Source organism: Podarcis melisellensis, assembly GCF_964234715.1.
Source record: "Podarcis melisellensis genome assembly, chromosome: 16".
NCBI lineage: Eukaryota > Metazoa > Chordata > Lepidosauria > Squamata > Lacertidae > Podarcis > Podarcis melisellensis.
The window spans coordinates 3,609,307-3,627,269 of record NC_138533.1 but is presented as its reverse complement, the minus strand read 5'-3'; the positions used below and the strand labels follow the sequence as shown (position 1 = coordinate 3,627,269).

The following is a 17,963-nucleotide window of genomic DNA, read 5'->3' as shown; positions in this document are numbered from 1 at the left end:
TAATGGTCAGGGGTCCCTTTACCTTTAAATGGGTATCTGTAATGCGAAGTACCACTGTACATGGTGTGAACATGGGCTCTGAGCCGTCTACCCGTCGTCTCTCCCAGCTGGAAACTGCCTTTCCTCACTCACCCTGTTTCTCTTTTCTTCATTTTCTCAGGATGTTCCAGACATTATGCAATTACTTCTGGTGGGACCGGCTCTGGCTGCCGTCCAACCTCACCTGGGCGGACGTCGAATTCAGCGAAGGCCGCGTGGCCCCAAAGTCCAGCGACTTGTATATCACCATCCCTCTAGCGTTTGTCTTCCTCATCATCAGGCACCTCTTTGAAACGTGAGTACGATGGCCTATTGGGGGTAAGCCAGGGGGAAGGGGGACAAGGAGCGAGGTCCCTGCGTAGTAGGCTAGGCTGTGAGGTGGGGACTGGGTCAACACCCAGCAAATTTCTGATTGGCTGGAACAACAAAAAGAGAGAGAGACGCTTGTGGAGCCTCCAGGTCCAGGGGCAGTCTATCTGGATTCCTCGGTTCTTAGGGGCATTTGGCCACCGCGAGGACAGCACGCCGGACCCAATGCACCTTTTCTGGCCTGATCCTGCTGCCAGGCTGTTCCGTCCCCACGGAAAGCCGCAAACTCTTGACCGCTCGTCCTGGGAAGGAGGGTCGGCCCTGCGTAGGCGCTGCGGATTCCTTGAGAGTTTTGGGGCAAAGGCGAGGCGCTTTTCTCCCTGTGCCCGGATCCCGCGCCAAGTCCTAAGGAAACAATTGGAGGCAAATCGGGCGGGGGGGGGGGAGGCAGCAAGGCTCTGGCCTCAGCCTTGACCCAGCCGTGGGCCGTTGGCATAATTGTGGCATTGTGTCACCTGACAGCGGTTGTCTGCGGAGGGGGCGACGATCCCGATGAAGTCAGCAGTGCCCGCGGACTGGCCTGAGACGGCCAGGCTGGAGAATTAAAGAGCAATTATTTATCGCGGTTGACCATTCCACCACCCCCCTCCTTCTCCACAAAAGATGGAGACAATCAGAGCATTGTTTTAGAGGCTGGCCTCTGTGTGTATGTTATTTTTTACGGTGCAGCAATGTTGGAGAGAGCATGAGAAGAGTTGCCATTTAGCTCTAGGATAGGCTCAACAAGGGGGGTGGGTTGGGGGGCAGGCTGAAGGGGGGATATTGGGGGCTGTGTACCCCCTTGTAACAAATCCCTTCAGCACTGCAGATCTCCAGAGGCTCAGTTTAGGACGGCCTTACTGGATTCCTCTCGTAAAATTGCCCCTGAAGGACCAGGTGCGCAGACTGGGAGTCATTCTGGACTCACAGCTGTCCATGGAGACGCAGGTCAATTCTATTTCCAGGGCAGCTGTCTACCAGCTCCATCTGGTACGCAGGATGAGACCCTCCCTGCCCGCGGACTGCCTCGCCAGAGTGGTGCATGCTCTGGTTATCTCTCGCTTGGACTACTGCAATGCGCTCTACGTGGGGCTACCTTTGAAGGTGACCCGGAAACTACAACTAATCCAGAATGCGGCAGCTAGACTGGTGACTGGGAGCGGCCGCCGAGACCATATAACACCGGTCTTGAAAGACTTACATTGGCTCCCAGTACTTTTCCAAGCACAATTCAAAGTGTTGGTGTTGATCTTTAAAGCCCTAAACAGCCTCGGCCCAGTAGACCTGAAGGAGCATCTCCAACCCCATCATTCAGCCCAGACACTGAGGTCCAGCTCTGAGGGGCCTTCTGGCAGTTCCCTCCCTGTGAGAAGTGAGGTTACAGGGAACCAGGCAGAGGGCCTTCTCGGTGGTGGCACCCGCCCTGTGGAACACCCTCCCATCATGTGTCAGGGAAATAAACAACTACCTAACATTTAGAAGACATCTGAAGGCAGCCTTGTTCAGGGAAGTTTTTAATGTGTGACATTTTAATGTATTTATCATCTTTGTTGGAAGCTGCCCAGAGTGGCTGGGGAAGCCCGGCCAGATGGGCAGGGTACAAATAATAAATTATTATTATTATTATTATTATTATTATTTGATTGTAAAGCGGGGAAGCAGGGAATGAAACCCTGAGATTATCTCAGATGGAGGAGGGTGACTGTTGGAAACCTTCACTTAATAATCTAAGCCAAAAACCCGGATTAAAATGCCTGCAGGCGTTCCACACGTCTGGATAAGGCCTGCCTGCACAAAGAGGTTCAGGCGCTGAAAAGAATTCAGCGAAAGAGCCTGCCTGACATCAATAGGCAGGGAGTTCCAAAGTGTAACAGGATTTCCCACAAATGCAGAGCGAGTATTAGGGGGGATTTGCAGCAGTTCTGCAGACTGGAGTGGCCTTGTGGGTTTATGTGGGGTGAAGAGGTCGGATGGCCATCTGTCCTGGATGCTTTAGCGGAGATTCCTGCGTTGCAGGGAGGGGAGTTGGACTAGATGACCCTGTGGGTTCCCTACAATTCTATGAATTCATGTGAGGCCAGCATCTACTGGGATCCCCAGTTCCCTGCTTTGCATGCAGACGGTCCCAGATTCGAGTTCTGACATTTCTAGGTGGGGCTGTGAATACACCCCTCCCTGCCTGAAACCCCAAAGAGACACTGCCAGTCAGTGCAGGACATACTGAGGTAGATGGACCAAGGGTCCGGCTCAGTATAAGGCTGCCTCCTCTGTTTGCATTCAATTCAGCCCTTTATGCAGAATGAGGACTAGAATCTTGCTTTTTTTTCCTGGAAAGAGGGCTGTAGCAATTCCCCAGGACTGGGCTGGAAAAAGACTCCATGCCCAAAGCCTGCCAACAAGTTAAATGTTAAATCGGTCCTACGTTCAGGACCATGAGGACTGGAATCTTAGTATTGCTTTAAAAGAAGATCTGTAGATCAGGGGTGGAGCCTCTGCTTCGGAGACAGAAAAGTTTGGGCTCGATCTCCTTGTCTGAACCGCTGGAGAGCGGCTGCCAGTCAGTGTAGGCAGTCCTGAGCTGGATGCACTCCAGTGGTCGGACTCTGTATGAAGCCAGCTTCCTCCGTTAATTTGTGCCACATCTGATGGTTTTGGCGCTCAGGCCTTCCTCAAAGGAAGCCCTGCTGCAGAAGTCCGTAAAATTTAACGGCCGTTTCTGTTTTAGCACCGGAAACTGCTGCAGAATCCTAACATTGTGTTTCTTTTCTTTTGTCCCCTCTCTTCCCTTTCCGTTGTTCTCTTCTCCCCCCCAGATACGTGGCAACTCCGCTAGCGGCCCTTTTGAACGTCAAGGAGAAAGTGCGGTTAAAAGCCACTCCGAATCCCGTCCTAGAGAAATTTTATACAACGTCCTGTAAACACCCCAAACAGGTAACTTTGCCAGGGAAGCCGTGTCTGAGAGAGGAAGGAAGTGGGGATGTTCTTTGTATCATACATTTAAATACTATGATTCTGTTTTAAACAGCCATTACTTCCTCTCAAAGAATCCTGGGAACTGTAGTTTGTGAGTTTGGGAACTGAGAGTTCTTAGAAGATTCACATACCATTACAGAGCAACAATTCCCAGAGCGGTTTAACGATCCATCCCTAATAATAATAATAATAATAACAATAATAATTTATACCCTTCCTTTTCCCCTGACAGGACTCAAGGCAGCTAACAGATAAAAACAGGAACCGCTAAAAACATAGAGAACTCTGGGAATTTTAGCTCTGTAAAGGGAACCAAGGTTTCCTGTGTGGCGGGCGTATTGTAGTACTTTAAATGGACGGTGTGACAGTGGTAGCGGTCAGGATTTTTCACAATACGTGAGAGGAGGTTTTCACAGAGGAGACTCGAAGGTCACCCTCTACCCGGAGACATGGAAAATGTTTCTTTCAGCTCTCTCATTTAGAGCATTTGTACCCAACGCTATTCAGCCAGAAAGGCTCCCAGCGTCCAGTCAATTAAAACAAAACAGTCCCTGTCCGCAAAGTTACAGTCATAGAAAAGAAAAAAGACACGGCACACGAGGAAGAAGGGACAGGGAGGGCAGAGGAAAAACGTGCTCAGGTGCCACTTTTTAAATAGTAACTCTTGCAGTGACTAGCTGGCATAGAAAAAGTCCTGGGTCAGAAGGCACCTAATGGAGCTGGTCTTCTGCCAGAGCTGATGGCCCAAGCCTCTCGTTTGCCATTTATGCCACCAAGGCGTCCGAATGAAGCCTCTTGAAAATTCAGTTGGCTTGTTGCTGGCACCACACGGCCCGTGCCAATACTTGTTGGCGACATACGCTCTGAACTCCCAGTTTGTGCATCTGGGTAAATAAGCCTATAAAGGTAAAGGGACCCCTGACCATTAGGTCCAGTCGTGACCGACTCTGGGGTTGCGGCGCTCATCTCGCTTTATTGGCCAAGGGAGCCGGCGTACAGCTTCCGGGTCATGTGGCCAGCATGACTAAGCCGCTTCTGGCGAACCAGTGCAGCGCACGGAAACGCCGTTTACCTTCCTGCCAGAGCGGTACCTATTTATCTACTTGCACTTTGACGTGCTTTCGAACTGCTAGGTTGGCAGGAGCAGGGACTGAGCAACGGGAGCTCACTCCATTGCGGGGATTCGAACCGCTGACCTTCTGATCAGCAAGTCCTAGGCTCTGTGGTTTAGACCACAGCGCCACCCGCGTCCAAATTAAGCCTATAAACGAGAGCAAAAAGCTTTACATCTCCTGCATGGCTTTGCCAGCTGGCAGCTCCCGAACCAAATCTGAGCCTTCTTGAATCGCTGCTGCTTCCATCTGGATGAAGGTGGGGACAGGCCGTAGCTCACCGGTAGAGCGCAGAAAGTCCCAGCTACCAATAGCTTCTATAGGTAGGGCCGGGAGAAACCCGTGTTTTCAGAAGCAGGAGGAGGGGATTCTTTCCCCCTGTTGAATGGAAGATGGTTTTCCCAGGGGGAGGTTCCTCGGTTGCACTTGCGGTGTGCTCACCCCTGCAGTTTCCCTAAATTCGTCATCCCAGCAGCGTAAATTTGGCAGCAGAAGATCTCGGGTTCAATCCCTGGTGTTCTTGGCCTGGAAATGTCCCCTTATTAAGATTCCCAGAGCTGCAGGACACAAATGACCCAAAGCCAACCGTATAAAATATAAAATTTTGGGGGAATCGAAGGTCTGCAAAACTCCAGCATGAAAGCAGCTAGGAAACTGTATTGGGTCAACTGAGTTCTTAAGCATTAAAAACTTCTGGGCCCAACCAGCACATCTTCAAATCAGGAAGTCTTTGCCAGGCTGATGTTGCAACTAGAGAGGTCTTTTCCAAAACAGGACCCCCCAGTTGGAAGCTTTCATCAAAACCAGTGGCTTTTTCCGGGAAGGAGGCATGGGATCCACGCACTTAGAAATCTAGTGTGTCAAGGTAGAAATGGCAAAGCAAAGCAAATGTTGCTGCTGTCTGCATTTAAGTGGCTTTCTTCCATGAGCTCCCTCGCTTCTCTCTGAATGGGCCCCTGTTTTTCTGCCCCCACAGGCAGACATCGAGGGCCTCTCGAAGAAAAGCGGCTGCACCCCACGACAGGTCGAGCGCTGGTTCCGTCGGCGGCGCAATCAGGACCGGCCCAGCTTGCTCAAGAAATTCCGGGAGGCCAGGTAGGCCTGCAGCACCGTGGTGCGGCTTGGGTGAATAGCAGGCTTGCCCCAGCCCCACGCACGCTTTCCCATCTGCAAAAGCATCGCTGGATTAGGGGTCGGCAGCTGGCTGCCCCAGGCCAGCCTTCCTCAACGCGCTCTGCCTGCCAAAACACTCCAGAAGTCCAATTCCCAATGCCCCTGACCATTGGGCATGCTGTCCGATGGCAGCTGGGTGCCCAGCAACACCTACAGGGTGACAAATTCAGGCACAGCTTTGCCTTTGCGAGTGTCACTGCCACACGACTCCAAAATGTTTAGTAGCTGGAGTCTTCCTTACAACCAATCCATTGGCTCTCTGGCTCCCCCTATTGTTCGTCTCCTTGCCTCTCGCCCTACCACTCCTGGCAGTCGTCAGAGGCACTCTGCATGCCCCCAGTGGCGCTCTTGACATGCCCGAGAACATATGCTTCATTTGCTCAGGGAATGAGAAACAAGACTTTGTGCTTCCTTTTCCAGTTGGAGATTCACCTTTTACCTTCTTGCTTTCATTGCTGGCACGGCCGTCATAGCTGACGTGAGTACATTTCCTCCTCAACCTAAGGCGGGAAATGGGAGTTTCCTTTTCTGCCGAGTCCTCTTGACACTTAACCGGCTCCTGTCTTTTTCTCCTTTGTCTCCCGAACTTGCAGAAACCTTGGTTCTACAACCTCAGGCTAGTTTGGGAAGGATACCCAACACAGGTGAGCTAAGTTTTTACGCTGCAAACTTTGCTTAAAAAAAAAAAGGTATATCTTCATATACATATAGAAACCTAAGGCTGTCATCACGCAGCCTTTGTTTGGGGGGGGGAGAGTTGTAGTGCGGTGTCACCATGCTGGAGTTGCATGAAATCAGGGAGGATTTAAAAGAGAAATTTCTGGTTTTAAACAACAGCAGAGGTTTGAATAAAGCTGGGTGGGGGAATACACAGAGTATCTCTGAGGATGTGCAGAGAGCTTGACAGAGCTGTGAGAATGTGGGCCTGATGCGGCTGCGAGGGGACGGCTTGGTGAGGTGCAAAATCACGGGGTGGGGGTTGGCAATGGGGTAGGGGGGTTGGTGGGGGGGTAGGCAGGGTTCGCGAGCACATTGAGCTGGGACAGCCCTGTGTGTTCATGTGGTGTGTGCATTAGAAATTATATATACCCAACCTTTGGATTTATCTTTTTTTGTAAAAAAACAAACAAGAAAAATCCACAAATATCTACAATAAACCATGAAACAAGGAGCACAAACGGCGGGGGGTTGTAGCGAGATCGAGATGACCGAAATCCTTCCGCTGCAGTCGACTGCTTAGAGATACTGTGAAACATCAAGCGGCAAAAAATGCTTTTAGATAAATGAAGCTTGCCGTCAAAGAAGGCACGACACAAAAGGAAGGGAGGGATGAGGAGGGCAGAGGAAAAGAACGCGCTCCGGAAGAACAGGAGAGATGGTCCTTTTGGTCTGATTCAGCAGGAGATTCCTTGTGTTCTTACAATTCCCTGGGATGGGGAGGCCACAAAACTGGGTTTTTAAAAAATGTTGGCTGAGGACGCGGAACGACCTGGCTATATTTGAGGGTTTTTTCCTCCCTCCCTCCACCAGAACCTGCTGCCGTCCCAGTACTGGTATTACATGATTGAGCTCTCGTTTTACTGGTCCCTGCTGTTCAGCATCGCCTCGGACGTGAAGAGGAAGGTGAGTTGGAGGCTTGGCTCACGGGGAGCGCAGGCGGCCTCTGGCCTTTGCTGCTGGGTCTGCAGTTGATCGGTGGAAGTTGATCTTGTTTTTTTAGATTCAACAAAGTTAACAAAAAATAATAATACATATCCATAACGAGATACACATATTATCACTGCGGGTTGGTGGCAGCCTAAGGTTGAGTATTATCATTAAACTTCCAGGATAGCTAAAAAATAAGTGGGGGGAAAGTACATGAAAGAAAAATAGGATTTTAGAGGTGGAAGGGGGCCTGAGGGTCGGTACTCAAGAGAGCTCTGCTTCAACCTGTTGAAATCGAGACACAATATGAAAAATCAGTTCAAAGCAACTGGCACTCTCAGAAACACAACAGGTCTAAATACACATATAAAAATTTCAATTTAGCAGCACAGAGGCATCAACCCTACCATGGGTTTCAATGCAGACAGATATAAAATATTTGTACAGCCGTGCCTTGGTTTTCGAACAGCCTAGTTCTCAAACGTTTTGGCTCCCGAACGCTGCAAACCCGGAAGTGACTGTTTTGGTTTTCGAATGTTCTTTTGAAAACTGAACGTCTGACGGGGCTTCCGATTGGCTGCAGGAGCTTCCTGCAGCCAATCAGAAGCCGCGCCTTGGTTTCCGAACATTTTGGAAGTCGAATGGACTTCTGAAACGGATTCCATTCGACTTCTGAGGTACGACTGTATACTGCTTCTCTGACCATGAATTTTGAGCTCAGAGAGGCTCAGGAAAACACAAGTGTTAAACGTTAACAAGCATTGCATTCGGTGTAGTCTTGAAAGCACAGTAACATATGAAGAGAACAATAAAATAAAATAATAATAATAATAATAATAATAATAATAATAATAATAATACAGTTAAATCCAAACTCCTCTCAATTCAGAATTGAAAAAACCTGGTTTGTAATAACTGATCTAAGTTAACTTGGGACGCGGGTGGCGCTGTGGGTTAAACCACAGAGCCTAGGACTTGCCAATCAGAAGGTTGGCGGTTCGAATCCCCGTGACGGGGTGAGCTCCCGGTCCTCGGTCCCAGCTCCTGCCAACCTAGCAGTTCGAAAGCACATAAAGTGCAAGGAGATAAATAGGTACCGCTCCGGCGGGAAGGTAAACAGCGTTTCTGTGTGCTGCTCTGGTTTGCCAGAAGTGGCTTAGTCATGCTGACCACATGACCCGGAAGCTGTACGCCGGCTCCCTCGGCCAATAAAGCGAGATGAGCGCCACAACCCCAGAGTCAGCCACGACTGGGCCTAATGGTCAGGGGTCCCTTTACCTTTAAGTTAACTTAGTGTAAAAGAAAATATATGAAACAGCCTGAAAAGATTTCTGGGGAAATGGGTATTTTCCGTTACGCTTTGGCTGATTTTTTGCTTTTGGGCAGGACTTCAAGGAACAGGTCATCCACCACGTAGCGACCATCGTCCTGATTAGCTTCTCCTGGTTCACCAACTACATCCGTGCCGGGACTCTCATCATGGCCTTGCACGACTCCTCGGACTACTTGCTGGAGGTGAGGGATCGGGACCCCTTCTTCCCTCACAGGGGCTCAAGCCCACGGGTCCGACTCAACTTAGGGACTCTCCCCGTTCTGGACGCCTTGTGCTGCATGCGGTCGTCACTTCTTAAAAACACATAATTAAATGGCGGCATGTCCAGGAAGGGCTGTGGGGCTCAGTGGTTAGAGCACCCACTTCGCATGCAGAAGGTCCCAGTGGCATTTCCAGGTAGGACTGGGAATAATATCTGCCTGAAACCCCTAACAGAGCTGCTGCAAGAGCAGTTTGCTTTGATTTTGTCGGCTGGTTTCTACTCCGTGGTCTGTCCCCCCAAGCGGTCAAAGACACTTCTCAGCCGAGGGGGGAAACACTTAGGGGGTGGAACAGGTCCAGGGAAGTGTGTGGTGTGGGGAGAGACCAGTGCCAGATTTACGTATAAGCTAAATGGCCTATAGCTTAGGGCCCCGCTCTCTTGGGGGGCCCCAAAAAAATTTAAAGGGGAAAAAACTGGACGTACATTTCCAAAATATAAGATAAAAAACTAATAAAATAAAGCCTGCCTACAGCAAGAGTGTTTTGTGTTGTGTAGGCTCCTATGATGCTAGCCTGCTCCCTAAAATATCACTGGTTTGCTCATTTCTATATATAGAGTGCTTACATTCTGCATGGACTTTGCATTCTGCATGGACTTTTCAACAATTACTTTGATAAAATACATATTTTGTGATGTGCAAATGGCTTGAGATACCTATTAGGCCCATAAATTGCCATATAGCATATATTCAACCCAAAAAAACCAGCGACAATTTGTTGTTGACAAAGGACAGCTGGACATATAAAAGGGCCCCATTACCGTCAGTAGCTGAGGGCCTCATCAAACCTAAATCCGGCCCTGGGAGAGACCCAGGGGAGACAGGTAGAAGAACCCCCACGGGCCGCATCCTGCCCACGAGAAGGAGATGCTCCCATCGTGCTCTTCATAGCCAGAGCATCTTCCGTCTCTCGCTGCCGGTCCCGATCCCTGAGCTCAGGGCTGCCTGTAAATATTGCCTCCCCTCCTCTCTCTCTCTGTGTCTCTGCAGTCGGCGAAAATGTTCAACTACGCAGGCTGGAAGAACATGTCCAACAACATCTTCATCGTCTTCGCCACCATCTTCATCGTCACGCGGCTCGTCATCCTTCCGTTCTGGTGAGAGCTACGTGTGCGGCGTGTGGCTGAGGTTTACCTGTTGGACGTCTGCCCGTCGAGGCGCTGTTGGGAGAGAGAGAATGGGTGGGAGGGGGCGAACAGAAGCACAGAAGAGTATAGAGTGGCAAAAGGGACCCCAAGGGTCATCTAGTCCAACCCTCTGCAATACAGGAGTCGCGGCTGATGAATAAATGTGGGCCAGTTTGTAGGGGAATATAATCTGCTAGTTGCTATTAGGCCACACCCATGCTGTTCCCCTGGTTTACCCACAGAACCCTGGGAATTGTAGTTTAAGGGCGCTGGGAATTGTAGCTCTGTGAGGGGGTAAGCTACCAATGTGCTTTCTGTATTCTGATTTTTCTTGATCTGATTCCTTATGTTGAATTATACAGGATCCTGCATTGCACCATGGTGTACCCCTTGGAAATATACCCAGCTTTCTTTGGCTACTATTTCTTCAACCTCATGATGGTGATTTTGCAGTCGCTGCACATATTTTGGGCGTACCTCATTATCCGGATGGCCCAGAAATTCATAACTGGAAAGGCAAGTTGGGTATTGGGATGTTTTTTTTGGGTACCCTTCCCCAATTCGTGTTTTGTCTAGTAGGAGGTATAAGAGAAGACCAACTCTTTTTTTGGTGTTTGAGAGACAAACCAACCAACCCAGAGGGCAACTCTGTTTAAAATATATCTATTTATTGCGGTCCCACTTTTCCTCAAAGGGACTTACTTACGTGGTTCTCCGACTTTCCGTATTCTCCACAACAACCTTCAAGGTGGGCCAAGCTAAGAGACAGACACTGCCCCCAGGTCATACCCAGTGAGCTACATGGCCAAATGGGGATTTTGAACCCTGGTCTCCCTAACCCCGGGGTCGGCAACCTGCGGCCTGTAGGCCACTTTTGGCCCGTCATGATTCCAGTTGGGCCAATGACATCTTTTTCTCCAAACTGCTGGCCCAGCAGCTGATGCCAATCTGGTGGGTGGGGTTCAGTCCTGCGTTGGCTGCGGATGAGCCGGAAGCAGGGGTGTTAAATGCTGCCAATTCTGCAAGATTCAGAACAAAAGCCCTTATTGATTTATTACAGGGGCAGCAAACTTTTTCAGCAGGGGGCCGGTCCACTGTACCTCAGACCTTGTGGGGGGCCGGACTATATTTTGAAGAAGAAAAAATGAACGAATTCCTATGCCCCACAAATAACCCAGAGGTGCCTTTTAAATAAAAGGGCACATTCTACTCATGTAAAAACACCAGGCAAGCCCCACAAATAACTCAGAAATGCATTTTAAATAAAAGGGCACATTCTACTCATGTAAAAACATGCTGATTCCCAGACCGTCCATGGGCCAAATTTAGAAGGCGATTGGGCCAGATATGGCCCCCGGGCCTTAGTTTGCCTACCCATGATTTATTTCTTGCTTGGAACAATTGCACCCAACTCTTCAGTCAAAAAGGCTCCCGCAAAGGGGGCACAGCTTACGTACAATCAAGACAGTCCCTACCTGAAGGCCTACAGTCTTAAAAAAAAACCACAACAACATACAAGGGGAAAGGTACAAGGAGGGATGAGGAAAAATCAAAACTCAAGCACTCATTTCTAAGGGCCGAAACTCCATTTTGGTCATGCCCTAGTGGTGGTTTGAAGTCCCAGTTTTGGGCTATGAGGTTCTGAATCACCTGATGCCATTACAGCATCAGGTGGACAGGTGTACCCACCTGTCAGTATTTGGCCAGGAGGCCAACCCTGATAAGGACCTGTGTATGTGGAGCTAAAAAAGGTTGCCCTTCTCTAGCCGCTGTGCCACACTGGGATCTTCATTTTGCACTGAGGAACTGAATCCGTCTCTCTGTGACCATACCCATTTTTAACCCTATTCTTGTCTTCATGAGGGCTAGCAACTTACTTTCAGGTTTTCCTCTTCCTGGTAACGGAAGCTGAGTTGTGCAGGATGCTAGATTCTGCCGCGCCCAGAAGCAATTTCTGCGGGTTAGAGCTTGGGATTTTATGTAGAAAAGATCTGCTGCGTGGCTTATCCTCAACACTTCCGTTATAAGGAAAGCCATTTCAGGCCGTGAGTGGCTTTTAATTGCCGCAGGTTGCCTGATTACCCATCAAATCGATTTTCAAAGCTGCTTGTAGGTTTTAATTTGTTCCTCTGTGCTTTTAAGTTTCATCGCAAGCCCATCTCAAGCTGCATTCAGGAAAGGCAGGACGTGAATAAATTACGGTAAATAAAAGTAACTTTAAAAAAACAACAGCACCCTTTGGAAAGGTAAATGAGATTCTGAATATTGGTTGAATATTTCCCGTTCCACCTCTTCAAGTGGGAATGCAAAGGATTATGTATTCAAGAAGTTATTTTCATTTCAAAAAGAAAAGGCTCTTCCACCAATTGGCCCTTAAGGCGGCTTCCAAACATCAGAAAATAATAATAACCCAAATGAATGATTGTTAAAATCTCTGGTGGGTGGGTTGGAACGAGCCTGGTATACCTAAAAGATTTTAACGACTGTGTCGGGGGAAGGATTTCCAAAAGCGGGAGTACCACCAGGGTCAAAGACTCCCATCTCTCGGTCACGTTTAATTTCCTGCTCCGCTGCCGCTGTCTCTTGGTCACACTTAACTTCCTAGATTCAGGTAGGTAGCTGTGTTGGTCTGACACAGTCAAAATAAAATTAAGAAATTGTCCAGTAGCACCTTAGAGACCAACTAAGTTTGTTCTGGGTATAAGCTTTCGTGCGCATGTACACTTCTTCAGATACACATTAACTTCCTGATTGCCTTAAAAGCCCTACGTAGTACTAATAATATAATAATAATAATTTATTATTTATACCCTGCCCATCTGGCTGGGCTTCCCCAGCCACTCTGGGCGGCTTCCAACCAAATATTAAAACACAGTAATACATCAAACATTAAAAGCTTCCCTAAATAGGGCTGCCTTCAGGTGTCTTCTAAACGTCTGGTAGTTGTTTTTCTCTTTGACATCTGGTGGGAGGGCGTTTCACAGGGCGGGCACCACCACCGAAAAGGCCCTCTGCCTGGTTCCCTGTAGCTTTGCTTCTCGCAGGGAGGGAACCGCCAGAAGGCCCTCGGAGCTGGACCTCAGTGTCCGGGCTGAACGATGGGGGTGGAGATGCTCCTTCAGGTATACTGGACTGAGGCCGTTTAGGGCTTTAAAGGTCAGCACCAACACTTTGAATTGTGCCCGGAAATGGACTGGGAGCCAATGTAGGTCTTTCAAGACCAGTGTTATATGGTCTCAGCGGCTGCCCCCAGTCGCCAGCCTAGTTGCCACATTCTGGATTAGTTGTAGTTTCCGGGTCACCTTCAAGGGTAGCCCCACGTAGAGCGCATTGCAGTAGTCCAAGCGGGAGATAACCAGAGCATGCACCACTCTGGCAAGACAGTCTGCGGGCAGGGAGGGTCTCATCCTGCGTACCAGGTGGAGCTGGTAAACAGCCGCCCTGGACACAGAACTGACCTGCGCCTCCATGGACAGCTGTGAGTCCAGAATGTCTCCCAGGCTGCGCACCTGGTCCTTCAGGGGCACAGTTACCCCATTCAGGACCAGGGAAGTGTCTGAGTCGCTCTCATTTCCTGACCTGGGTTTCTCCCCCCTCCAGGTGGTGGAGGATGAGCGCAGCGATCGTGACGAGACGGACAACACCGGGGAAGAGGAGGAGTTGGAAGAAGAGAAAGCTGCCTCAGCACCCACAAAGAACGGCCCCCTGAGCAACGGGCACCCGGTCTTGAACAATAACCACCGGGTGAAAGCCAATTGATCGCTCGACGTCCATTTTCGGTACCCAGGCCTCCTCCGCTTCCAGGGGGGACTCCCGTCTGTCGCCAGAGCCCAGATCTTTATTTTCATTCTTGAAGCCAAAAAGAAAACAAAACTTCCTCTGGGGAGCTGCAGCTGGAAGCACAGCCCCCTGCCGCCCCACCAGCTCCTCTCTCCATCCTCGGACCCTCTCAAGAACCCGAAGAAGCGCCAGGTTCATTTCAAGACGGGATCCTGAGACACTTGCCCCTTTTCTTGGGGGCAAAGCGAGCGGCCTTTTCTGCAGCTTGCAAACAGTGCTCGTTTTTCTCTTCCCCAGCACCCTTTATGTATGGGAAGAACGGCAGAGTTTTGGGAGCGTGGTTGCCCTTGCCTCTTTGAGCCCCTGCCCTGAATCCACCTTGGAAAGCGGTCCTGAGACCCCCTCACACGTTGCCAACCCCCTCCTCACCCACCCAAAACCCCTCCACAAAATGGGGCAAGCAAAGAGCAACTTCTCCGCCCCACCCCAGAAAAGACACATGTCTTTTTTTCCTTCCAAGCACACTCGAAAGGAACCAACACTTGCGGGGAAAGTACTCCACTTGTCAAGTTTCTAGACCTCATCGAGGCCTCTCTTCCCCAGACCAAAGGCCCTCCTGCTTGTAAACATGTCAGGAAAGCTGGGCTGGGCTCTCAAGCCTCCTTTTCCCGACACCCCCCAGATCTGCTATATCATGGGCACAAATATTTTCTTTCCACAAGTAATCCCTTTTTGGTGTGTGTGTGTGGAAAAAGCAAATATTTTGGGTACTAGCGGGTGGGGTGTAGCAGAGGGCAAGGTTGGGGTTTCCGCCCCAATCCGCCTTTGCCGCTTATGAGGACAATCCCTGCGCCTTCGCTCTGCCAGAGTTGGGAAACGGAGTCAAGCAGGCACCGTCGGTGCGGCGCTACAGTTCCCATCTCCTCTGAGCACATCTATCCAACTGTGTCTTGATACCTTTTTAGAAACCAGGCCAGGAGTCCCACCACCGGTCCTGCCTTAACTCCAAAGCCTTTCGATAATCCGTTTTTGGTTATCGTAGAAGCCATATTACTCCTTTGCAAAGCCTGGCCCTGTTTTCTTAGCTGCAGCGAAACAAATGGTGAGAGGGAGATGGATAAATACGTCTTCTGGTCCTCAAGGTATGCCCAGTGCCCCTCCCCCACACTTGTAAGGCCCTGGAGTTTTGACCACTGCCTTTGCAACCCCCAGCCCGATAGGAAGAGGTTTTTAAATTGCAAAAAAAAGTATTTAATTAAAGAAGTGATTGGATTACGGTGAGTCCACAGGGAAGGAAATCACAGGTAGAGTGTTTTATTTTTTGGAGATCATGTTCAGATGAGATCATGGAGGATTTACTCACCTTTTTTCCTGGGTATTTTAGTTTGTTTGGGGTGGGGGAGATGTTTCGGCAAGCTAATTCAGACAGGTCAATGATGCCAGAAGGCTGAAAACTCAGTGATGGTCTTTATTTTCCTTTTCTTAAAAAAGCTTTCTCTAAACTGCACCACCTTCCTCCTGTAGAGAATTTAATTCAATGCACACTGCTTCACTTTATTCCCCTGCATTCCTTCTCTTAGGAATGCAATACTTTCCTTTTGCCCCCAACGCCACGATCCTTTTCTCATCCTATTAAAAAAAAAAACACCCACAGAGGTACACCCACTTTTATGTAGTCTACTTGCCTTTTACCACTCCCAGAGGAGGAGACGCTGATTTTTGTTTTAATTTATTAGATAGGGTTTTTCAAGCACCAAAACGAGAAAAATCTTTTGGCTTCAGCTGGAATAAAAACTCCAGAGAAAGACAGTTTTGAAGAATATCTGCTCTACCTGTAGGATCAAATTGCAATTATTCTTTCCCTAGCCTTAGCCTTAGGGCATTTTGGGGGGGGGGGTAGGGGGAGGTTTACAAAAAAGGACCATTAACCTATCTTCAGACCAAAATGTGTGTTCTTTTTTTTAAGAAAAAAAAGTTAAAATATATTAAAACCTAAATAAGACTAATAAATTTCTGTTTAAAAAAAATATCTGGTGATTGGAATTACCGTTGGGAAAGTTCACATAACCAAGGGTGCTTTTTAAATGGCACAACGGTGTTTGCAAACGCTTCCAGCATAAATTAGTGGGGCAATTCCTAATGCCAGCCCTGCAAGGGGGCATGTGGCCATTTGTTTTGGGACTGCTTTGGGAAACAGTTGGGGTGAGACGGGAGAAGAGAGAGAATTTACTCCTGTCTGAATGAACCAAATTCAGTTGGATACATCCTGTGTTCGCCCGCCTAGCCCAGTCTCAGCTTCAATAAGCCACAGTAGGTCAGGCTAAAGCAGGACTGCTCTCCCAAGGGCTAAACACCATTAAAGGTAAAGGGACCCCTGACCATTAGGTCCAGTCGTGGCCAACTCTGGGGTTGCGGCGCTCATCTCGCTTTACTGGCCGAGGGAGCCGGCGTACAGCTTCCGGGTCATGTGGCCAGCAGGACTAAGCCGCTTCTGGCGAACCAGAGCAGCACACGGAAACACCGTTTACCTTCCGCTATTTATCTACTTGCACTTTGACGTGCTTTTGAACTACCAGGTTGGCAGGAGCAGGGACCGCGCAACTTGCGCTCACCCCGTTGCGGGGATTCGAACTGCCGACCTTCTGATCGGCAAGTCCTAGGCTCTGTGGTTTAACCCACAGCGCCACCTGCGTCCCATTAAACACCCTTAAGAACTTAGAAATCAAGATTGACTTCCTCTGGACCAGGAGGCTCCGTAAGAATACCAGACGAGCCCTGCAGCTGGAGCAAGGCCCAAAGGGACCGATCCAGTCCAACACCCTGTTCTCCAGATGCCCTGATGGGAAGCGCACGATCTGGACCCAAACACAGCAGCAAAATGACCCCCACATGCGATTCCCTGGAACCGATACTGCTGCTGTTTGCATTTGTCTGTCTCAAACAAGACAATGGAGTATGCCTCTGGGGTGAAGTCAAACTGCCATACTAGCAGTAGCAGAGTGACCTCCCTAGGACGCAAACCTGGGCAGTGCGCATGGGAGTCCCGGACCACCCAGAACGACAAGACCTCCCCCCCCCAATGTGCCTCGCTGATGTTGTCCATAAGAAGGCAGAGCAAGACATTTGACACCAGCCTGGCTGCTGGAGTTGCAGGAATGAGGAACACAAGGCAACCTTAAGAGACTCCACATTTGTGTAGGGTTTAGTCCAAACTTTTTCAGCAGAGGGCCGGTCCCCTGTCCCTCAGACCCTGTGGGGGGCCAGACTATAAGCTGCACACCCCCACGACTCTTCCTTCCTCCACAGCACCGGACAAGCCCATAGCTGTCAAACTTTACCCTTTTCTTGTGAGGAATCCTATTCGGAATAAGGGAATTTCCCATAAGAAAGGGAAAATGTTGACAGCTATGGACAAGCCCCGGTGGCTGCTTACCTGTGTCTTGCGAGCAGCAGGGGCTGGCGGTGGCGGCAGGACGATGAGCGGCGTGCAAAGGGCTCCGGAGAGGGGCTGCTTAAAATGGCGGTTGCTCGAGCGCTGCTACTCCTGGCACCAACAAAGCCCAGCCTCCTTCCTTCCCTAGGCAGGGCAGGGAGAATCCAGGAGGAGGGAGGGAGAGAGGAGGTGCCGCCACCAAGGGGAGGGAGAGGGAAAGAACACATGCGCTGCCAATCCATGCAGCGATTCATAGACCATCAGTGGGCCGGATCCAGAAGGCAACTGGGCCTGATCCGGCCCGTGGACCTTAGTTTGCCAACCCATGGTTTAGTCCTTCGCTTTTTCTCCTCCTGAACTGGGAGTATTCCGAGGCATTTTTACTGCCTCCCGATGGTAGGGAAGCAGACCGTATCATCCATGAATTTGTCTTAACGGTTGAAAGCCATTCATGTTGAGGAATCCATCACTGCATTAATCCCTGGCATCTCCAGGTGATCACAGAGTGGGAAAGGATCCCGAGGATCGACTAGTCCAACCCCTTGCAATGCAGGAATCTGGCCCGCAGCTGCCCCTGAGGGGGCACGGACCACTAGCCTTGAACCACACTCACCCATGCGCCAAAGAGATAATGGATTGCAGATGCACGAAACACCACCTTTCTGTTGTTTAAACCGTGCTCTGGGAAAAGCCAGCTTTTCTTTTGATAAACACACAGAGAGAGCTCTTCCCCTTCCT

General features: G+C 49.7%; 1 protein-coding gene across 6 annotated transcripts in view; it reads left to right on the top strand.

Moving 5' to 3' along the window:
• Positions 1-15,601, top strand: part of CERS2 (ceramide synthase 2) — a 161,206-nt gene extending 145,605 nt beyond the window's left edge. For 5 of the 6 annotated variants that reach the window (XM_081891827.1, XM_081891825.1, XM_081891824.1 and 2 more), the window contains 9 exons: positions 161-334; positions 3,201-3,318; positions 5,449-5,567; positions 6,066-6,123; positions 6,239-6,289; positions 7,176-7,268; positions 8,679-8,807; positions 9,876-9,982; positions 10,375-10,603. In XM_081891827.1, coding sequence (XP_081747953.1) covers positions 162-334; positions 3,201-3,318; positions 5,449-5,567; positions 6,066-6,123; positions 6,239-6,289; positions 7,176-7,268; positions 8,679-8,807; positions 9,876-9,982; positions 10,375-10,588 — 1,062 coding nt within the window. In that variant the 5' untranslated portion in view covers position 161 and the 3' untranslated portion in view covers positions 10,589-10,603. Of the gene's footprint in view, positions 1-160; positions 335-3,200; positions 3,319-5,448; positions 5,568-6,065; positions 6,124-6,238; positions 6,290-7,175; positions 7,269-8,678; positions 8,808-9,875; positions 9,983-10,374; positions 10,604-13,612 lie in introns of those variants that run through there. The other variant, XM_081891829.1, reaches the window with a different exon arrangement.
• The last annotated feature ends 2,362 nt before the right edge of the window (positions 15,602-17,963 follow it).